The sequence below is a fragment of the Plecotus auritus genome (assembly GCF_963455305.1).
Source record: "Plecotus auritus genome assembly, chromosome: 7".
Taxonomy (NCBI): domain Eukaryota; kingdom Metazoa; phylum Chordata; class Mammalia; order Chiroptera; family Vespertilionidae; genus Plecotus; species Plecotus auritus.
The window spans coordinates 62355061-62379107 of NC_137774.1; the positions used below are offsets into that span (position 1 = coordinate 62355061).

Below are 24047 nucleotides of genomic sequence, written 5' to 3' on the forward strand. Positions count from 1 at the left end.
GACAGAGAGATAGAAACATGGATGAGAGAGAAACATCATGGATCCACTGCCTCCTGAACACCCCCTACTGGGGATCAAGCCTGCAACCCAGGCATGTGCCCTGACTGGGAATCGAACCAGTGACCTCTCAGCTCAACCAGCTGAGCCACACCGGCTATGGTAATAGAGGCAATTTTTGAGAAGAGAAATATAATTACAGGTAAACTTTAAGAAGATTATCTGGCAACAATAAAACCTATCAAATGGAAGAAACAGAGTTTGGAAATGGGGAAGGGTCCTCAGGTGACCACAGACTTAAAATGAGCAGCTTTGTTATCGCCTACCATTTCTTGAATTGTTACTATGAGTGGGTTTTTATACTAAATCCTTACTTCTATCTTCTCATTTAATCTTCATAAAAAACCATGCAAGTTTGGAGTTCTGGCTCTGATACTTACTAGAACTGAATCCCAAAATCCTAGTTTTAAACACTGAATAGCAATGCCTCTTTCACAGGGCCATTGTGAAGATTAAATGAAAAATTGTATATGAATGTATATTGTCAGTGATCTGGCTCCACACAAATGGTATTTTCAGGATTATGATTATTATTGTTTCTTAAATCTCTCCTGAGAATCAGACAGCTCGGCCTTACTCTTAAAGACGGAAAGACCAAGAGTAAAAGCAAAGAATTTATGGAGCTGGTGATGAGCTTACAAGGGTTCCTGACAGCAGAAGCAACCAAGGCATTTCCTGATCAATCCTGTGAAACCTCCTAAATTGTGAACTGTTGTTTTGTGTGCAGTCTGTTTGCTGCCTTCCAATCTCAACAACCGGGGGGGGGGGGGGGGGGGGGGGGGGAAGCAACAGATGTTCAGTGACTGGCCAGGGCATAAAACAATGATTTCCAAATAGAGAAAGATCGCAAATGAAAGACAACACAGCCCATGTGCTCCACTGCAATTGCAAAGATGTCTTTTGTTAAACATAAAAGAGTATTTGAGAAACATCCAGTAAACGATTAATTAGCAGAGCAGACGAGAATATTTTTGAAGGAAAAAGCTACAGAGGACACAACTTGAAATTATTCAGTTTTGAATGATTTCTTTTCCACTACCATATATAAAAGATTTTCTTGTGGAAACCATGAGGTCATTGTTTTCCAGAGTCTTTACTCTAGGAAACAGCTGTGGGGAACGACACAAACAGAGAACACTGCCCTATTTAGTAGCCCATCATTGTGACAAGTGTAGAGATGGGGACAGGAAAAATCCATCAAACCACACAACAATAACAAAACAAAAGTGGCAGAGTCAAACTAAAACTGTAAGCCACACAAAGGAAGATGTAAAACAACTAAGTCTGGATTACTGCATCTCTGTATCTGCAGAGATATTTCCATGTTTAAACCAGATCAGCTCCTTTCCACATGAGTCACCAAAAGCTTAAATGATGCACTTTGCACAGTTCCTGATACATGACAGACATTCAACAAACATAACTAAAAAGTTTTCCTAGGGCTCTTATGATCAAACTAGTGGCCCGATGCACAAAATTCGTGCACGAAGGGGGGGGGGGGGTTCGCTCAGCCCAGCCTGCACCCTGTCCAATTGGGGACCCCTTGGGGGATGTCCAACTGCCGGTTTAGGCCCGATCCCAAACCGGCAGTCAGATATCCCTTGCGCAATCTGGGACCACTGGCTCCAAACCACTTACCTGCCTGCCTGATCACCCCTAACTGTCTCTGCCTACCTGCCTGATTGCCCCTAACGCCTCTGCCTGCCTGCCTGATCACCCCTAACTGCCCTCCCTTGCCAGCCTGACCTCGCCCACAACTGCTCTCCTCTGCCGGCCTGATCTCGCCCCCAACTGCCTCTGCCTGCCTGATCACCCCTAACTGCCCTCCCCTGCCGACCTGATCTCGCCTCCAACTGCCTTCCCCTGCCGACCTAATCTCGCCTGAAACTGCCTTCCCCTGCCAACCTGATCTCGCCCCCAACTGCCCTCCCCTGCCGGCCTGATCTCGCCCCCAACTGCCCTCTCCTGCAGGCCTGATCTCGCCCCCAACTACCCTCCCCTGCCAATGTGGTTGCTCCCAACTGCCCTCCCCTGTCAGCCTGATCTCGCCCCCAACGGCCCTCCCTTGCCGGCCTGATCTTGCCCCTAACTGCCCTCCACTGTTGGCCTCATCTCACCCCCAACTGCCCTCCCCTGCCTGCCTGATCTCACCCCCAACAGCCTTCCCCTGCCAGCCTGATCTCACCCCTAACTGCTCTCCCCTGCCGGCCTGATCGCCCCTAACTGCCTCTGCCTGCCTGATCGCCCCTAACTGACTCGGCCTGCCTGATCACCCCTAACTGCCCTCCCCTGCCGGCCTGATCTCGCCCCCAACTGCCCTCCCCTGCAGGCCTGATCTCACCCCCAATTGCCCTCCCCTGCTGGCCAATTTGGTTCTGATTGGTCAGTTTCTAAGCCAGTCAGAATCAAAAGCTCTGCCTCCTAGGCAGCCATTGGCTCCTCACAGTTCACCCAGATTTGGTTCTGATTGGTCGGTTTCTATGCCAGTCAGCGTCTCCAGGCCTATCTCCAGGCCTGATCAGAGAGGCGGGGCTGATCAGCAGCCCCCATGGAGGCCCGGCTGCTGGGGAAGCCCAGAGAGAAAGAGAGAGGCAACTCCTGAGCAACAGCTGCCACAGAGGCTGCGGATCAGACCCTTCCTCTCTCTTTGGGCCTCTCTCCGGGACTGATCCATAGCCCCCGTGGTAGTCAGTGCTGGGTCACCACGCCCACACCAGCAGCAGTCAGTGCTGGGTGGCCAAAGCAACCCAGCACTGACTGCAGGACTGACTTCCGGTGTTTGGTTGAGCCTTCAGCCAGTCGTTACAGACCCTGGGTTTTTATATATTAGGATACTATGTGACCTGCCTAACACTGAGCGTACCACCCAACTCCAGAACTGCTGTCCATTCTGTGCTCCTGGTCTTGAAGACCACCATCCATCCCAAGACACCCTGTTTCAAAATCTCAGTTACTTTCATCTCCTCCAAATCAAAACCCCAATGAGGTTTCACTTCACACACACTAGGATGGCTATTAAAAAACAACAACAACAACACAAAACAAAAAACAGAAGATAACAAGCGTTGGCAAGGATGTGGAGAAATTGGAGCCTTCATGCATTGCCGTTGGGGATATAAAATTCTGCAGCCACTGTGGAAAACATCTGACAGTTTCTCAGAGTTAAACACAGAAGTAACGCATGATGCAAAAGAATTGAAAACACAGAGTCAAACAAATACTTGCACACCTACGTTCAGAACACCATTATTCTCAATGGCCAAAAAGCAGAAACCACCTACCAAATCCTGCAAAACACAGTCCAGGTAACACCTCTTTGGTCCCCCCCACATCCCTCCCATTCCTCAAGTGCTCTCCCCCTGCATTTGCACAGCACTTTGTACACAATCTATCACAGCATCCTATCCTATGCAGCTATTTCTTTACCCATGAGTCTTCCCTTCTAGATCCTGATTTCCTTAAGGGCATGAACCATCTCACCCATCTTCATATCCCCAGTGCTTTGCAACACAAAACCAGCACAGGAATCAATAAACGTGCTCAATAATTTTGTGCACTTAATAAATCCATATCATGTCTACAAAATACCAACCTGAATTTGATTCTTAATGGGTATAAACTGGCATTTCTGCTGCCCTACACTGCATTCAGGGCTAAAAGCAGGGAGTCAAACCATCACGTAAACCAGGTTCCAGGATTCTGCCTTCCTGGTTTCCCCAGTCTCTCAAACTGCCCCTTCAGCAGGTCCGCTCCCTCTCCTGTCATCTTATTTTTAGGTCCCCCAACGGCCTGGCCTTGGGCTTCTGACCTTCACACTTATCACCTATATACAGCTGAATACAAGTCTACACAGCTAGTCCTAACTCATGGCACATTCCCAATAGTCTAATAAGACCTTCTTGGATATCCCAGCCCCAACTCCACATGCTCAGATTAAATGCATGATCTTCTCTGCCCCTTGAGCTCCCCAAACCACTCCCCTTCCAGCTACTCCATTGCTGTCAGAGATACTCATTATTCTCCCCATCACCCAGGTCTGAGACCTCAGTATTTCCTTACCTCTCCATTTCTTGGATTCTCCTTAATAATGTCATGATGTCCTCCAAATGTCTCTTGGATTCACTTTTTCCTCTTGCTTTACCTCACCTCATACCTGTGATTGCTCTCTCCCCGCATTTATTTTGTCCTCCATCTGACTCATTTTTTACTCACCATCAGACTCACTTTTTTTAAATACCTTTTTCCCCTAATCAATGTCTGCACAGCTCAAGAGCCTCAATTGAATCACTATTGATGGCAGCCTCAAGGCTAAATTATTGTGACAGACTTTCAAGGCCAACCATAATTTGCCTCCTCTCATCTGCTCAGACATCTACATTTATTTCTCTCCAAAGCAATGGTTCTCAACCAAGGGTGATTTTGCCCCCCAGGAGACATTTGAAAATATCTGGAGACATTTTTTATTGTCATCAGTGGGATGTGGAGAGGACAGGGACACTAACAAACATCCTACAATGCCAGGACAGCCCCTCGCAACAAAACATCATCCAGCCAATAATGCCAGATATGTCAACAGTGCAAAGGCTGGGACAACTCCAAATCAAGCCTCCATGGCAGACAGCCCAGTAGCTTCCATGACCATGAGCCAACTCTATCCCTCTGCTGAGAATGTTTCCCCACCATCCTGAGACGACACCCCTCTTCTTAACTATCTAAGACTTGTTTATCATCAAACCCCATTCAAGGCATATTCCATGGCTTTAAACACCACCAAGAAGTTGATGGCTCCCTACTTTTCTTTAGCTAGTCTCAATCTTCTGAACTCCAGACTCCATTATCCAGCTGCCTACTAGACATCTCATGAATATCCTATTTAACACATCTGAAAATGAACCCCTGACCCCCAAAATTGCTGCTCCTCAAGTAAGCACTGGTAACCACTCAGTTGCTCAAGACAAACAACTGGGAGTTATTCTGGATGCATCCCTCTGCCTCAGTGTACCCCTCACCCCCAGCAAGTCCTGTGGAGTCTACCTGCAGATATATCTCAAATCCACCCACTTCTCCATCTCCATCCACCCCCACTTTTACTTAATCTATCATAGAAGCCCCTACCTGGTCTCCCTGATTCTGTTCTATCCACTGTTCAGCATCTGAGTGATCACTCCATGTTTTAATGAGACCAGAACAGAACTCTGTCCAAGTCCTGCAGCCACTCCCCACTGCCCTTAGAATAGAATCTAAACCCCAAATGTGCACATAGAAGGCCCTATATGACCCGGCCTCTGCCCACCTGCCCATCCCTTCCCAGCCTCTATCCTCCTCTCCTCCCAAAATTACCAGGTGAGTATACAGGAGAAAGTAAGTCATGAGATTGAGAGTATATATGCATAGCTACCTGTGGAGTATGAACCTATAAAAAATGTATACATGTTCGTATACACATTTAACCAGTCAGAAAGAATGGTTTTTAAGAAGACTTGCAAAGTGCCAAGGTACGAGCAGCAACGGCACATGTGTGAAGCAGCTGTAGCTGACCTCATTTATATTCATTACCATTCAGCACCACAACCTTAGAGAGGAAAATGCTACACGTTTCAGCATGTCCACCTGCCAATTGACATTTTATGTTGAGACCTGTCCTTTCAGTGGTTGTACTAATAAGGCAACCAGACACAGGACTCAGTGTGAGCCTCAGCAATGCAGGGTGACAAAATGGAAGTCAAAATTCTGGTTCTGCTCCCTCGGCCTCCAGCCAGCAGGTGAACCTCGGTCCCATCATCCGGAAAGGCCAGGGACTGCTCACATCCACCCAAGTCTCCTTCCAAGTCAAAAATGTGATGATTTTATCACCTCCCTGCTCCTTCAGAGACTTGGAGCTTCACTAACTAAAGTGACAGTGTTTGACAGACAAGGGAACTGACCAGGAAGAGACGTACTTTCTATTTTATACTATCACAAATCTAAATGGGACCTATACAATTTCTTCTTTTTTTCTGTTTTTCAAAGAATTCAAGGGATACCTGAATTCAGAGTACTTCTTAGAAACCACTATGAAATTTCAATGTACTAAACCAGTGGTCGACAAACTGCAGCTCGCGAGCCACATGCAGCTCTTTGGCCCCTTGAGTGTGGCTCTTCCACAAAATACCACGGCCTGGGCGAGTCTATTTTGAAGAAGTGGCGTTAGAAGAAGTTTAAGTTTAAAAAATTTGGCTCTCAAAAGAAATTTCAATCATTGTACTATTGATATTTGGCTCTGTTGACTAATGAGTTTGCCGACCACTGTACTAAACAGCTTCGTACAAACCAGGAAACATCTCTCAAAGGCCTGTAGCATGAATCCATGAAAAAGCAAGGTGTGACACTGAGCCAGTGTCAGCCCAATGCTAGCTTGTCTGCCACTCCTCATTTTTACATGTTTACTCCCTCTGTAACCTGAGAACTCTCACTAATAAATAAGCAACACCAGGCACCAAAGTTCAAGGAAAACACCATGGGAGAGAAAATTCCATTACTTTTTGTTTTGCTGCAACTTTGGATGGCGTTCCCACAGTTCTTTTATCAGGAGATCACTATGTTCCAGTTGTTCTTTGGGGGCATGGTTTGAGCACAACTGCTCTAAAACTTATCTTTCTTACTTGAAAGATGCCCATCTATCTTTCTCTTCCCGCAAAGGGGCACTGAGAACTGGAAGCTAGAGAGCATCTCTAAGGACCTGGAGCATCTATGCCAGCCTCCTATTAAAGCTGTGACAACCCAAATATGTCTCCAGATATCACCAATGTCCCCAGGATTTGGGGGTTGTGTGTGTGTCGGGGCGGGGAGGGGAATAGGCAAAAGCACGCTGGTTGAGAACCACAGCTCAATATCTGAGCAAGAGCACAGTATCTGTATAAAAAGAAAAAAAGGATCTAGGTGGCAGCTAGAGAAGTTTCTTAAAGCACACCCAGGTTGGGACAGTCAACCCATTTCATTCTGGGAAATGAAAATCCAGCCTTAACCACCATTTAGCTCTCCCAACACCAAAATCCATTTATCTGGTAAGCTTCTAAGCTCCAATTAATACGGTTAGAAAGTAAGAATTCTGATTGAAAAATTTACAAAGCACATTCAAAGACATACTAAGTGCTTTTCCAGACCTTAAAATAAACTATCTCAAGATGGCAAACTGGTTTTAACTTCTCTGACAAGTCCAATCACTGGGCAGAGGCTGCCTGGAGCCCTAAAGTGAGCAGGATTCTGAGGCTGAATGTGAACCAGCAGGGCATGGTGATGAGTAGGCCTCACATCCACCTCCTTTGGTGTTCAACTTTCTTAATGCTCAAAATCACAGCCATTAAATGTGGCTGTAATAAAACATTCTGGAAAAAAAGAAAGTAATCCACCAGGCTTACCAAACTGGGAGAAATAAAAGGAAAAGAAGAAACCTGATCCTATCACTCTCCTACTTAAAAGTTGGCTCTGGATTTTCAACTTCCAGAGGATAACGTCTCAACCAGGGGAGCCTATAATGCATTCACATCCTCCGTCTCCCAAATGTTCTGTACTCCCTCCCTCTCCACGGCGTAACCCAGACACCAGCATTACCTGCAAACTGGTTAGAAATGCAGCATCTCAGGCCCCACCCAGCTCTGCTCTGTAACAGAAGCCTGGATGAATTATAGACACATTAAAGTGTGGAAACAGTGTCTTGGGAAACTTGCCAGGTTCCTCGAGACTCCATTCTTCACAGGCAGGTACAATGTCTCCGCCAGTGGAATGTGTGTGGCACATGCAGGTGTGCTTGGGTAGGCTGCCTCCACTCATCTCCTCTATTAAAGCAGGAAAGCCCAAATGTCCACCTACAGCCTCCACAGCAGCCAGGAGTGAAGTGACATGATTAGAGTCAATGAGATGTCAGGAGAAGCCTGCTGAGGGGCTTCTAGGAGAACTTTTTTTCCCCTGACTTCCTGCCCTGACTAGGTAGAAGTCAAGTTGGCAAACCCTAAGGACAAAAAGCCAATAAGAACTAAGGATAACAGAGTAGAAACCAGAAATGGCCTGGATCCTAAATGGTTGGGTAAATCTTCAATAAATGGGAGGTGAATGAATGAGTGCAAAGTGAAACCTACTAAGGTTAGAGATTACACTTTTTAAAAAAAAAATAGGTCCTCTAAGAATCTGTTCAACTTTAGGAAAGCATACCTACAAATCAGTCTTGGCATTTCTAGAATCACTGACGTATTTCTGTCCACATTTTTAGTGGATAAAAGAATGAACACAATCTCTTAAAAAGCAGTGGAAATGTTCTCATACCAAAACGCTGTTGAAATTGATTTTCACATTTGGGAAAAAGGAGAAAATGAAACTTAAAACACTGGGCTCTGACCTTAAAAAGTTTGTAATTGCTGTGGCTACTTACAGGCAACTATAAGGAAAATTAAAAAAGAAAAAGGCTTTTCTTTTACAGTCGCTGGTTGGTTGTCATCCTCTCCTACTTACTTATTTTGAGATTTCTGACATGGACCTCATTTTTTCCAGTCCCTATACTAGTCAAGTATTCCCATTCAAATTTCCAAGATCAAACAGCAATCACTTTTTCTCTTTGAGAAAACAGGGTAGAACAACATAAATATAAATGTAATGTAAGTAAAGTGTATTAAAAGGAGAGGGGCACACCCTGGCAGCGCTGTTCCTCAGCAAGAAGGGAAGTCCTCAACCAAGCTCTGGCTCCTCAGACAGATTACCATTTTATATTTTAATCAAGTCATTCACTCTTACTTAAATAAAAGGATTTTTAAAAGAAACTTCATAGTATCAGTGAAAACCCAGTACCACTTGCCATAAATACAAGACAAATGTGAAAACAAGCCCAATGACATCACCTTACTATATTCCAGCTATTGTTGCCTACTAAAGCCTCTAAACTTGAGGCTTGTTCTCACTTTGTTTAAAAAAAATAAAAAGGTGGGGAGTGAGCAAGCAGTGTTAAAGCCAGGCTACCGCCACACTGAGACTTTCTCTTGAGGGTGATCAGGACAGAAAGAGAACGAAAAAGGAATTACGTTTCTCACTGTGTGGTTTCATGCTACTTAATTTAATTCTATTTCCCACCTAAAAGGAATCCTCATACAATCTCAAACCATCTTCTCCTTTTGATGAGAATAAGAGCCCATTCATTTCCTTAGTGCAGCCTAAATGGTCCCACATCATCTGGCTCAGCCCTCTCAGCTCCAACCCGCTTACGGGGATCCAAGGGCCATATCTAGCCCACTGCCTGTACTTGTGTGGCCAGTGAGCTAAAAATGGTTTGTAAAAACGAATACTTGTATTAAATCTGTGTTAGGGAGAATATCAGGAATGGCATACTGCTTTTCCCTGTGTCCTTCCACCCTAATTTTGAACGGCAATTAAGCTACACAGTTCTCCCCTGCAGAAATAATCCCATTCTTCTCATTAGTGGACCTATATTACAAAGTATTGTACTTAACTATCACTGTATTTTTATTTTAGTCAATAAAAATTTTGTAAACATTGGTTTTCTCTTGTTATATAGGTACATACATATAGTCTCGATTTTGCGTCTTGGCCAGCAAAGCCTAAAGTATTTACGCCGCTGCCCTTTACAGACCGCCCGGCCCCAGCTCCAGGTCCTCAAGTGCACACTCTCCTCACGCGTGGGAGCAGCTTCTCTGACCCCTCAAGGTCCTTCTCTGCTTCTCAAGCCTCAGTTCCCAGGCCCTCTCCTCCAAGGGGTCGCCCTAACCACGCCCGCCCCGCTTGCAGTGGTGGCATCACCATGTTCACTGTCTTCAAACCACCGACATGGCCCGTTAACTTATTATAAAGTCTTTACCATAAAAACAATCAGAGCAGCAACTACTCGTGGTCCTGTGCACAACGGAAACGCTTCCATGCGGTGAACGCTCTTCGTGCCAAGATCCAAGTGAGAGAGGGTAAAACATGGGGAGCACCAAAGATCGATTGACTTGTTGGCAGCTCACAACCACCTCTGAGGTCGGGGCCGGAGGAAGCTGGCATAGTGAGGGTGTAACTGGGCGAGGCTGCACAACCAGCGACCCAACCGAGCCCTGGACCAGGCTCGAGTCGGGTGCACTCCCCGACGCCTCAGCCTGGCAGGTGGGACGCTTTGAATAAACACTCGATGAATGGATGCGTCACGCACTCAGTCCATCAATCGATCCACCTCCCTCGCGACCGGTGGCCCGGCCTCAGCCTCGGGGCCCACCCACACCTCTAGCACGGAGGAGGGAGACCTGGGCGGGGGCGCGGGGCTCGGGTGCAGGCCCGCCGGGGCGCGGCGGCGGGTGGGAGGGGGAGGGCCCACCTTGAAGTCGCGGCTGTGCTGCGGGGTGTACTCCAGCGTCCAGAGGGCGCGCACCAGGTGCGCCAGCTGCTCGGTGACCTCACCCGCGGCGCCAGCAGGCGGCTCGGGCTCGGGCTCGGGCTCGGGCCGGCCGGCGCGGTACTGGCCGAGCGCCAGGTACTCGGCGAAGAGCTCGGTGTTGCTGAGGCACTGCAGCGTGGCGTTCATGAAGCACGTGTTGCCGTGGTTGCGGAGCCCCGCCACGCCGGGCACCGGCTCGCAGGCGGGCGGCGCGGGCGGCGGGCAGGGTGGTTGGCAGGGCGGCGGCGCGGGCGGCCCAGGCGGGAAGCAGCCGCGGAGGGCGCCGCGGTCCGGGCTGCCGCCTTCAGAGCTCAGGTGCGAGAGCGTGGACAGCGTCTTGAGGACGCGACTCATGAAGCTGCCCACCGAGCGCGCCGACGACGGCGAGGGCGCGGCGGGCCCGGGCGCTCCGGGGGCCCCCGCGCCGCTGCCCGCGCGGCCGCTCCGGAACAGCCGCTTGCTGAAGGAGCGCTTCTCCTTCCCGCCCGCCGCCGCCGGCCCAGGGCCGGGCGCCGTTACCTTGGACATGGCGGCGGCCGCCCACGCTCATCTCCGCGCCCGCCCTCCCGGCCCGCGGCCCCGCCACGGCCGCCGCCGCATCCCACCGAGCCGGGCTGGACGCCCCGCACGCCCCAGAGCGCCGCCGAGCGAGCCAGCGGGCGGGCGGGAGCGCGCGCGATCGGCCCAGCTGGGCCGCTCACGTGACTCGCCGCCGCTGCCGCCGCCGCCCGCCCGGCGCTGAAGCCGCCGCCGCCGCCATGTTGACTGTGGGAACGAAGTCGCCTCCCCCGCCAGCCGCGAAGGTAACTGGCGGCTCCGGCGCGGTTCTGTGGCGTGAAGCTTGACAGGCCATGTCTAGTGTGGGTGGTCCCGACGCGGAGGGAAGCGCGGGGGGCGGCTCCCGGGCTGGGCTCCGTGGGCGCCGCTCTGACGGCGGAGGCCTGCGATGGGGCAAGAGTCAGGGGTCCGCTTTTGACCAGACCCTGGAGGGGAGATGAACATAACCCTGACCTACGCAGGGCAAGCCAGCTCCGTCGGCGTGCCCACCCCAACGCCATCACGGAGACGGCGCGTCCCGGCCGCTGTCTTCTAGGCGACACTTGGGGTCGCAGTGAAACCTCATCATCAGAATTACCTCCTCAGCTCAGCCTTTAAATGCCACGTCCGCCCGCGCACCGGAAGGTCCCGGGTTCGATTCTTCGATTCCTAGTCAAGGGCACGTACTTGGGTTGCTGGTTCGATTCCCGTCTTCCTTCGATTCCCGCCTGCGGGAGGGTGAGGATTACAAATAATAAAGTCCCGCTGGAGTCAACCATCATTCCCTCACTAAACACATAGTTACTGCTCTGTGCCAGGCACTGTGCTGGGCGCTGGGAACACGACAAAATGTGCAGCCCACACCATTGCTGTGTGCCCTCCTGCAGCTGACACTCCTGGCGGTGCTGACAACAGCTGCTGAGTGCCAAGCGTGCACTATCTCCTTCACCTTCAGTGCAGTGCCTTTCACATGGATAGGACTCCTATTGTTTCAAGCCCAAGTTTGTTTCAACGCCCCTAGACTTGACCTCTAAACGAAAGGTCACAGACCCTCAAATATCACAGGGACCAAGATAAGCCATGTCAGTGAGTGAAGAATCCTGATGTTTCCGTCATCATATTGGTCTGTTAATACAAGGACTGGGCTCTGTGTCAGGGAGAATATGAGGAAGGGCATGCTGCAAATGAGCATCCTTAAGGGGGTGGCTGCCACTCAGCTCCAGCCAATTGTTCCATGTGGAAATGAGGGCTCAGATCATCCTATTTTTTTAAGAGAAGGGGGAAATCCTATTTTTAAATGTTTGTTTAATTTAAAAAGAAACTAGAGCAGGGGGAAAAGTATGTCTTTGGTCTGCCTTCAGCCCCAAATCCACTGGTGTGTGACCTCTGTAGATTCTCCTCTTTGCTAACCCTTAGCCTGAACCTGGTTACTATAGAAGGGAGAGATCCCTTCTTAAAACATGAATCCCACCTTACGCTAGATATCAAAGTAACTGGCTTTTCCCTTTGGCCTCCCACCCCACAGTAAGCAGGACCGTTATGGTGACACCCCAGGGTGCTCTGCACTGGCCCCCACATCACCTCCATTCTCACCTCCTAATCAAAATATCCGTTCCTCACTGCATGTTGAACTAACTCATCCAGACAGCAGGAAGAAAACAGTGGGCACAACCTTTGCAGACATGGTTGAGTTTCTTCGAATATGAAGATCGTGGGGGAAGGAGGGACATAAAAAGGAATAGTTTTTGGCGGAATTTCAAGCAGTCTGACATTTTATCACAATATCCAACCATTATGTTAACATCTTGTAGTTTGTTTGCTTGCTTGTTTTTCAGAGGTGGGAAGGGTCTTGGGGTCTCCCTAGGTGTCAAGCCCACTTGGAAGTTAGCCCCCAAGGTTAGCTTCCATACTCTGCTTTTTTTTTAAAGCATGCCTCCATTTGAGACTCAGATGTTCATGCCTCCCATCACACTTGCTCAAAGTCTGCAGAGACTAGGTCTGTTTTGCTGAACATAGATGCCTAGTACTGACCATGGGTCTAATGAATGTTTGGCTGAATGAATAAACTGCTTTAGAAGAAAACTGAGCATAGCAAAAGCTTTTTCATTCCCTGTGTCATGCCAGGAGCCCATCCCTAATTTCAGCCACAACTATAAGCTATGGAAGCCATTGCATTGTGACAGCACCCCCATTTCAACACCTGCTGTTTATCTTTGTCTCAGGCTCTGATGTAAGGAGAACCCAAACTCAGAGGCTGAGCAGCTTTAACTAGAGCTGGAGAATTCAAGCCCCAGACAGATCTGGAATTGGCTGAGATGGGATTGTCTCCTACCTGCTTTGAGCAATCCTCAGCCTCCTCCAACAGGTTTGTCCATGTGACTCTCCAGGTGGTGGCTGCTTTTCAGAACACCCTTTCTTTACTGGCATGCAAGCCTGGCATGCATATGCTACCATTAGGTGCTAACAAATGTTCTTTTTTTTTAATTTATTAAAGTGGGAGTTAAAGTGGAGTCATAGCCTGAATATGACCCCATTGCTGGGCCCTCCTCTCCAGTCCAAGCAAACTACTTGGAATCCCTCTGTTGTCGTGTGCTTCAAAGAAATTAGAGCTGACCCCAGGCCGGTGTGCTCAGTGGTTAGGCATCGGCCCGAGCACCAAAGGGTTCGATTCCCAATCAAGGGCACATACCTGGGTTGCAGGTTTGATCCCCGGACATCATCAGGGCGCATGTGGGAGACAAGCAGTCAATGTATCTCTCTCACATGGATGTCTCTCTCTCTCCCTCTCTCCCTCCCACTCTCTCTAAATAATCAATATCTGTATGAAGGCTACCTCACTAGGTGTCCACTAATGAATCAGACAAGCCTCTGCTGCTGTGAGGAGGCCTGTACCTTAGGGCAGGTGACAGATTGTAAGCTCATTCCCATATGGTTAACGTTAGTGCTGTAACTGAGAGGTACGGATTTTTGACAATCTAACCTTTCCCCCCTGCTTTATAATGTCACTTTTTAATCACATTGTAAACCTCACATATATTTAGGGTTTTTAAAAATTCTGTTCTATCTCATTGCTGTGTGTCTATAATCCACAATAACACAGATTGAGAATATATTGAAATGTTTGGTAGGGCTACACCTCCCAGTATTTTATTCACCGTTTGGTTGTTCTCTCAGAATTCAATCCTTTGCGGTTATTAATTTATGTAGATTAATTTAGGTGAAATTGACATCATCATAATTTATCTTCCCTGAAAATAAAGTGTGTCTTTTAAAAATTATACAAGCTTTTCATATCCTTAGAACAGTATAGTTTCTTTCCATAGGTCTGTGTAACATTAATACATTGATTCCTATTTGTTGATACTATGAATGGGATACTTTTATGCCATTATATTTTCAGTTGTTTGTCTCTAGGAGGAATTATTTTGTAATCAGCCACCTGATGTACTGTAGTTCTTTCTCCTAATTTCCTTTTGGTTCTCCTGTTTTGTTTTGTTTTTTCTGGCATTCATATCAATGCATGAGGTAATAACCTGACCTCTTCCTTTATACTGTTTATACCTCATTTTTTCTCTCTCTCTCTTGTCTGAGTGCCCTTCCAGAATTCAGTTAAGTAGTAGTTATGAGAGTGGGAAGGCTTGATTGTTCCTGACATTAATAGCAATGCTTCCAGGCCTTTACTAGCAAGCACAATGCCTGCTTTTAGTTTGAGATATATATTATTTATTGCATTAAAGTGGCATCCATTTATTCCTACTTCAGAAAGGGTTGTTATCAGAAATGGATCTGGAATTTTATCAAACAGGCGTCAACAGAGACGAGCCCCGGCTTGGGGTTTTCCTCTGACCCATAATAGATTCTTGGTAGCGAAGAACATGAACTTCTTTGAACTAACTGAGGCAGAAAAGGAGTCCATTGGAAGTGTGGTTATCGAGCAGCTCACAGAACTGTCTGAAAAAGTTCAGGTCAGACTTAGAAAACCCAGGAAGACAGCACATAGCCAAGCCCCGCCCCCACCACTCCACTCCAGAAAACGGCGCATGAGTGAAGCTGACACGCGCTGCTGCCGCCAAGGCTGGCACGCCATTGCGCAGCGGCAGCCACACTGCTGGACTCTTGGCTCTCCTACAGCACTATGGCTAATCTTGAATAATTTTTGATTGAATGCTTGCTACCACACCTTCCCAATTCTAAGCCCCAAGTGGAAGCATTTATGTGGTTGGGCTGCATCCTTGGTCTAGTCACTTGCTGCTGGGAAGAAGGGAGGACACATCTCCTACAGGGAGGACAGGGTGCCTCCCATCTGTCTTGAGATCCCCTAAAAAAAAAAAAAAAAGGCTATTTAATGCTGACAGCCAAAAATGACAACTATCCACTGCAAACTATTCATGTAGCATGTGTCATATTGATCGCATTGAATGTATTGCTTTATCTACTTGCTAACATAGCATACAGAAATTTATGTCCTTTTTTGTTGTTGTTAATCCTCACCCAAGGATATTTTTTCCATTGATTTTCTTTTAGAGAGAATGGAAGGGAGGGAGAGAGACAGGGAGAGAGAAACATTGATGAGACACATGGACTGGTTGCCTCCCACACGCACTGGAGATCAAGCCTGCAACAGAGGTACATGCCATTGACCAGAATCGAACCCACAACCCTTCAGTCCGCAGGGCAACACTCTAACCATTGAGCAAGCCAGCCAGGGCAAGCATGCTTACTGTCCTTGTCAGGTTTCAGTTTGCCAGCTTTTTTTTTTGCTTTTTTTCTGGCTGAAACAAAGTTTATTGGGAGATAGACAGACTTCCTGCCGCAAGAGGACAGCAGGAAGGGGGCCCAAAGCAGGTTACCCGGTTTGCCAGCTTTTTAAAAACAACTGTGAAGGGTCCCTATTATCTTTAGGCTCTGCAACAATTTAAATGTGTTTTCAGCCCTGGCCCTATGGTTGTCGTCTGTACACCAATAGGTTGCAGGTTCTATCCCAGGTCGGGACTCGTATGGGAGGCAACTGATCAATGTTTCTCTCACATCAATATTTCTCTCTCTCTCTCTCTCTCTCTCTCTCTCTCTCTCTCTCTCATATTCTCTCTCTCTGCCCCCCCCCTTACTTTCTCTTCCTTCCTCTCTCTCTCAAATAATAAAAACATATCCTCGGGTGAGGATAAATAAATCAATGTGTTTTCAAAGGTTCTAAGAATTCAAACAATGTACTCTCTAGACCTGGTAGAGCAGGCCATTCTTTAAAATATTTTGTAACTTTCATCCATTCATATTGGTCTTTGTAAATTTTCTTTCTCTTCTTAAATTAATTATAGTCATTTTACTTTGCTAGGAAAACATTCATGTGTTCCAGTTTACTAGCAAAATCTTACGAAGAATTGTCTTGAGATTCCATTTTCTTTTTCAGTTCAGGACCACAGAAATAAGTTAAATATATTTCTTAATGTGTGACTATTATCGTTGGTGGATGGCAATGGCGTCCCCTGTCCACTAGTCACTTCTCCTTTTCACAGACGCTCACTAAACTCCAGAATGCTAGGTGGCACTGTTGGTGTCTGAGCCAGACCCTGTGTGCATTGCTTCCAGTGGCTTCACCTGTGGCTGTCTCCTTGCCTGCCTTGGGGCCACTGGCACTGCCTCATCCAACACAGAGAGCTGGAGGTGCTGGGGGTTGATGTCCTGGGGGCCTCTCGAGCAGCGGCTGTTGGGTGCAGGAGTATGAAGCCTAGCTTCTCTGCCTCCTGTCTTGACAAAGCCTGAGGCATAGCTTACATCCCAGAGCTCCCTGCAGGGTGAGGCCAAAGGCACTCTTTCCAGGACCTTACCCCAAATGTCATCCTTTCTGCCTTTTGGTGGCCTGCTCTCCTCACCCCAAAGAGTTTCTCTAAGAGCTCTTCCTTAATAAATCACTTCCACATAAATTCTCATCTCAGGGTCTGCTTTTGGGGAACTGGTCTCAGCCAAAAATGTTTTCACTTAATCCCTGCCCTTAGAAGCTGGCATAGCATCTAATTAATTGCACCATAACACCTGGGCATTGTCATAGAGCTAGCCTGTGAATATGAAGTTAATAACTCAATCAGGAGAAGTAGCAAACACTTCACTGAGACAGTGTAAGTCATTTTGGGTTTTTAAGAATGAGTAGAGTTGGTCAGAAAAATAGTGTGGAGGTGGGTGTTATAAGCCTAGGTAAAAATGGAGGCGGGGGGGGGGGGACTCATAATTATAAATAACATGTGGTTCCTATGGTTTAGGAATTCAACAGTGGTGAGTGAACTTAGAAACCCAAACAAGTCTCAGAGAAATTACAACACAAGGGATAAATAAGGGCTTGAATAAACAAGATGCTGCCCTTGCCTTGGCGTGCGGAGTGGGTCTAGAAGAGTGAAAATGAGTTTTCTAGGCCAAGAAGGGAGTGAGGCAACCTTAAGAAGAGAAAATAATGTGTAATGACACAGGGACATGGAAAGGCTTGATATGTTCAGGAAGCTCAAGTTCAAACTCAGAAATACATGGTAAGAAGAGTACATCCTTTTGGTTCATTTCCTTTTAAAAAATCTAGTTATGTACAAAACTAGTCTAGGTACAAAACTAGTATGTTTTGTAAACCTTTTTACCACCTGCTCATATCTTTCCCTTTTTTTTTTTTTTTTTAATCCTCATCCGGGGATATTTTTCTATTGAATTTTAGAGAGAGTGGAAGAGAGAAGGAAAGACAGAGAGAAATATCAATATGAGAGAAACATCAATTGGTTGCCTCTTGCATGAGCCCCAACCAGGGCCCAGGCCGGGGAAGAGCCTGCAACCAAGGTACGTGCCCTAGACTGGAATCGAACCCGGGAACCTTAGGTCCACAGGCCGATGCTCTATTCACTGAGCCAAACAATCCAGGGCTCTTTCTTTCCCTCTAAGCACAGTGGAGCAGGCCTCCAGTCTAAAGCCTTCAGTAGGAACATTACTGGGGTAATTTGTGACTCATGTTCCACGTGCTCTTAGAGAACCTTGCCACTCACTCCCCATCAAGAGGTCAAATCTAGGTTCCTCCCTTTTGAAATCTGGAGAGTTTTAGGACTGCCTCGACTGATAGAACTCGGGAGATGTGGCACTATGGGACTGCTGAAGCCAGATCATAAGAGGCAATATACCTTCCATTTGGCTCTCTCAGGATAGTCACCCTGGGAACCCAGCCAGCACACTGTAACAAAGCCCAGGCCACATTGAGAGTCCCTTGGAAAGAAACCAAGCCCAAGGCCCTGAGACCTAGGTCCTGCCTGGGCTCGAGTTGACAACCAGCATGTGAATGGACAATCCTGGAAGTGAGTCCCCAGCCCTCTCCCACCCTATAGTGCCCCGTAGAGCAGAGATGAACCTTCTTTGCCAAACCCCATCCAGATCGCAAAATAAATTATGTTGTTTCAACCAATTAAGTTTTGGGGTGATCTGTTACTTAACAATTAGATAAACAAACAAGTATCTAGATAGATCTTAGTTACATTTTTGTTTTCCTCTATTAATTTTTTCTTCTTACCCCTTGGATATGGGCTAGATTTAGTGACATACTTCAAAGAACAAAGTGTGGAAAGGGACAAATAGTAACTTTGAAGTGGAAAGACCTGGCAGACACCACCTTCACCAAGTGATCAAGGTCAACATCACTCAGTGATAGGGCATGTTGATGTCATGACCCCTGTGTTTGTCAGAGTTTTCCAGGGAAACATAACCAACTCTGTGTGTGTGTGTGTCTGCATAGAGATTTATTATAAGGAATTGACTTGCATGATGATTATGGAAGCTGACAAGTCCCAAGGTCTACAGTCAGCAAGCTAGAGACCCAGGGGAGCCAAAGAGGTAGTTCTAGTCCAAAGTCTGGCAGACTTGAGATCCAGGAAAAGCTCATGTTTCAGTTTGAGTCCAAAGTCAGGAAAAGACTAATGGCCCAGCTCCTGTGGTCAGGCAGGAGAAATTCAGAAGAGGGTCAACTTTTTTGTTCTATTTGGGCCACCCAAATTGAGGAGAGCAATCAGCTTTACTCAGTCTATCATTTAAATGTTAATCTCATCCAGAAACAACCAAGGGCTTCCGGTCAAAATGGCAACATAGGTAAACACTGTACTCGCATCCTCCCACACAGCTAAATTACAACTAAACTACAGAACAGTCACCATTCAGAACTGCCAGAAATCTAGTTGAACAGAAGTCCTACAACTAAGTGTATAAAAAAGAAGTCACATCGAGACTGGTAGGAGGGGCAGAAACTGAAGCAGGCTAGCCCCACTGTTACCAGACAAGGGACCTGGGCCTGAGTGGGTCGTCTGCCTAAGGCCAGCCGGTAGTGTGTGGACTCGACTTCATGCAGAAAAAATTTCACAACACAAATCCAGGTGACTATGAGAGAACGTTTATTAAAGCAGGGGGCAGCCCTAGCCGGTTTTGCTCAGTGGATAGAGCATCAGCCTGCGGACTAAAGGGTCCTGGGTTTGATTCTGGTCAAGGGCATATAGCTGGGTTGCAGGCTCGATCCCCAGTGGAGAGCATGCAGGAGGCAGCCAATCGATTCGCTGTCATCATTGATGTTTCTACCTCTCTCTCCCTCTCTGAAATCAATAAAAATAAAAATAAATTAAAAGCAGGGGGCAGTAAAATAAGGAAAGGCTTATCATAGAAGAAGCAACAGGAGAGCCTAGGCTGGGCTTCCCTAACTCTCTAGGAAGTCAGAGAAAAGGGGTCTTGGGATCACGCTCAGGGGATTAGCCTGGGATGAGCTACTGCTGCTCGTTGCTCCCCGGGTTGCAAGTCTCCTGGGGTCCCTTAGAGTTTAGGAGATGCATGCCTCTGGGAGAAGAAGAGGGAAGAGAATGGTGCAGGCTGCTCCCCAGAGGGGAAGCTTATGCCAGCTTCTTTGTTTTGAATGTTTTTAAAGGCTTAGAGTTTATGGGAAATCTCAGGGGAGGGTGTCAGCAGAATATTCATCATTTTTCAGGGTTGTGGCCTCCACTAATTGGTCAGTATCAGGGCAGGGGTTCATAGTCATTGCAGCTGGTCCTGGTGTCTCCTGCCTGGTTTTGTTGCTTTTCTGGGCCTGGAGCTGAAATACAACTGAGGCCTAGATGTTATCTCTATGGAGGTGACCTGTATCTGCTGTAAATTCCTAGGCCAGTTTGTTCAGCTGTCTTAGTTTCCCTATTCCACCTGTCCTGGGTTATTGGCCTGTTTCACCATACCCACATGTGGCAAATATAAATTGGAAGGGTTGTCTTGGCTGAAGAGGTTCCCCCCTAAGGAGCGAGGGGGTCCCAGCCCCATACCAGGCCCCCACAGCCCGGAGTTCCAATGCCAGGAAGAGAAGTCCATAATTTCTGGCTCTAAAATGCAGCAGAAATTATGCCCGAGTGAGATAGAGGGTTGCTGGAATCCCGGGCAGTCCCTCTTAAAGGGCCCGCACACAGACTTAACTTGGATTCACTCACTCTGATCCCCAGCGCTGGGGCAGCAGCTTGAAAGGCACCAGAGACATATGGGGAGGAACTAACTCGTCTGGCATCAGAGTGAGAACTGGAGGGGCAGCTTTCTCTCTGACAGAAGTGCTGACAGAGGCCATTGTTCCTTTTCCAAATCCTCCTCCCACAGAGCTAGCAAGCTGTGCCATATCTGAGACTCCATCAACCTGGGTATCAATGTTTGTCCTGCCCTAGTGGTTCCCTGAGATTCTTCCCCACCCAACTTGTGGTCCCACCCAAGCTGCTTCCAGTGGCTTTTCTATACAAATGGCCTGTCTTGGCTCATGCTTAAGACTTTCCTAAAATCTCTCAAACAAGCCTCAGCATGCCCCATACATCTCACTAAATGGCCCCAGGCACAACACAAATGGTAGCCAGCCTTGGCCTCTCCCAGGCACCTCCGAGCACAGCACAAGTAGCAGCCATCTGAAGATCACTTTGTATTCATGCTAGGTGGCCTTGTACAGAGCACAGGCCGTGACTGACCTTGGCCTACACCTCCTGAGAGGCCCCAGAGCTAGTGTACACAGTGTACAGCTTCAGACCACGTTGAAGTACTACCACCCAAACACCTCCAAAGCAACACACTCAAGAGGCAGATTCAGGGGACACCAGAGCCCCACTGAAGTAAGTACTGCTCTGTGGGGTGGGCTACTGCACAGCTAATCCTCCATGGTGGTCACAGCCAGTACTTGCAGCTGATCAGCCTGTGGATAAATTCCTCCCATTGACATGCCAACAGCAATCAAGACTCAACTACAATAGGAGGGTGTACACAGCCCACACAGGGGCTGCAGTACAACTGGAGTGCCCAGCTTGGGTGACTGCAGCGGCTGTGCCACTGCACCCTACAAGACACCTACTACATTAGGCCACTCTACCAAGCCCAGGGGACATAGCAGCCCTACCTAATACATAGATACAAACACAGGGATGCTGCCAAAATGAGGAGACAAAGAAACATGTCCCAAATGAAAGAACAGAACAAAACTCCAGAAAAAGACCTAAACAAAATGGAGACAAGCAATCTACTAGAGGCAGAGTTCAAAACACTGGTTATAATGATGCTCAATGAACTTAGGGGAATAATAGATGGACTTAGTGAGAACTTGAACAGGACTAAAAAGGACATGAAAACCATAAAAAAGAGCCAGTCATGATCCCCAGTAGGGGGTGTTCAGGGAAGCAACTGATTAATGATTCTCTCTTCATCATTCATGTTTCTATTTCCCTCTCCCTCTCCCTTCCTCTCTGAAATGTGTGTGTGTGTGTGTGTGTGTGTATCCTATCTAATAAAAGAGTAATATGCAAATTAACCATCACTCCAACACACAAGATGGCTGCCCCCATGTGGTCAAAGATGGCTGCCCCCATGTGGACACAAGATGGCCAGCAGGGGAGGGCAGTTGGGAGGGACCAGGCCTGCAAGGGAGGGCAATTGGGGGCGATCAAGCCTGCAGGGGAGGGCAGTTAGGGGTGACCAGGCTGGCAGAAGAAGGAAGTTGGGGGCGACTGGGCCTGCAGGGAAGGGCAGCTGGGAGGGACCCAGGCCTGCAGGGGAGAGCAGTTGGAGGTTCCAGGCCTGCAGGGGAGGGCAGTTAGGGGCAAACAGGCTGTCAGGGGAGCAGTTAGGCATCAATCAGGCTGGCAGGGAGTGGTTAGGGGGTGATCAGGGTGGCAGGCAGAAGCGGTTAGGGGCAATCAGGAAGGCAGGCAGGCGAGCAGTTGGGAGCCAGCAGTCCTGGATTGTGAGAGAGATCGGGCCTAAACAGTCAGTCAGACATCCCTCAAGGGGTCCCAGATTGGAGAGGGTGCAGGCTGGGCTGAGGGACACCACCACCACCCCCGTGCACGAATTTCATGCACCAGACCTCTAGTATATATATAAAAGCCTAAGCGACCATCACAACTGAAACAGCCAAACAGACAACCAAATAGGCTGCAAGGGGCGACCAAGCCAGCAGGGGAGTTAGTGAGGGACGACCAAACAACTGAGCAGCAGGCTGCGTGGGGCGACCAGGCTGGAAGGGGGTGCAGAGAGGGGCGGCCAGGCTGGCGGGGGGACAGTTAGGGGTGACCAGGCTTGGGGGGGGGCGTTTGGGGCGACCAGGCAGGCAGGCAGGCAGGTGAGCAGTTAGAAGCCAGTGGTCCCAGATTGTGAGAGAGATGTCCACCTGCTGGTTTATGCCTGATTCTGGGGACATCCGCCGAGGGGTCCCGGATTGGAGAGGGTGCAGGCTGGGCTGAGAGGACCCCCCCCCCCGCACAAATTTTATGCACTGGGCCTCTAGTATGTATATATATGTATATGTATGTATGTGTGTGTGTGTGTGTATATATATATATATACATATATATATATATACACACACACATACATACATATGTACTATTATTAAAGGCTAATATGCAAATCAGCTGAACAGCAGAATGACCAGTCACTGTGATGGGCACTGACCACCAGGGGGCAGATGCTCAATGCAGGAGCTACCCCCTAGTGGTCAGTGTGCTCCCACAGGGAGAGCGCCGCTCAGCCAGCAGCCCTGATCTGGGCTCACGGCTGGCAAGCACAGTAGTGGTGGCGGGAGCTTCTCCCACCTCTGCAGCAGCTCTAAGGATGTCCAAATGATGGCTTAGGCCCACTCCCTGGGGAGCAGGCCTAAGCCATCAGTCAGACATCCCCCGAGGGCTCCCAGACTGCGAGAGCTGGGCTGAGGGATGCCCCCCCCCCCACTGAGTGCATGAATTTCATGCACCGAGCTTCTTATATATATAGCTCATATATAATAAAAGCCTAATATGCTAAGTGTCCGGTAGTCTGGTTGGCCGTTCAACCAATCAAAGCATAATATGCTAATGATATGCTAAAGCTGCTCAACTGCTTGCTATGACATGCACTGACCACCAGGGGAAGATGCTCCAACCAGTAGGTGAGCTTACTGCTGTGGTCCAGCTGATTGGGACGAGCAAGAGGAGCCGGACACGCCCTGGAGCCCTCCCGCGGTCCCTCCCCAGCTGGCCAACCTCCCGTGTCCCTCCCCGACCCCAATCATTCACCAGTGGGGTTCCTTGGCCTGGCCTGCACCGTATCGCAATCCAGGACCCCTTGGGGGATGTCAGAGTGCCGGTTTCAGCCCAATCCCACAGGCCAGGCCAAGGGACCTCACTGCTGCACAAATTCATGCACCGGGCCTCTAGTATATATATATCTTTCCAGTCAGAAATGAAGGCTACACTAACTGAAATGAAGAATAAGTTACATGGAATTAACAAATTAACAGTAGAGTAGATTAATCAAATCAGCCATTTGGAATATAAGGAAGCAAAAAACAAAACAGCAGAAAGAAAAACTAATCCAAAAAAAATGAGGATAGTGTAAGGAGCCTCTGGACAACTTCAAGTGTACCAACATTTGCATCATGGGGATGCCAGAAAAAGAAGAGAACAAGAAATTGAAATTTTATTTGAGAAAATAATGACAGAAAACTTCCCTAACCTGATGAAGGAAGCAGACATAGAAGTCCAGGAAGTGCAGAGTCCTGAATAAAATGAACCCAAAGAGGCCC

General features: G+C 48.1%; 1 protein-coding gene across 1 annotated transcript in view; it reads right to left on the minus strand.

Annotated features, from left to right (window-relative positions):
• Positions 1 to 11077, minus strand: part of USP31 (ubiquitin specific peptidase 31) — an 81289-nt gene extending 70212 nt beyond the window's left edge. Inside the window, exon 1 of the mRNA XM_080682124.1 lies at positions 10388 to 11077. Within this exon, the coding sequence (XP_080538250.1) occupies positions 10388 to 10975 (588 nt within the window). The 5' untranslated portion in view covers positions 10976 to 11077. The remainder of the gene's footprint in view (positions 1 to 10387) is intronic.
• Between the last annotated feature and the right edge of the window lie 12970 nt (positions 11078 to 24047).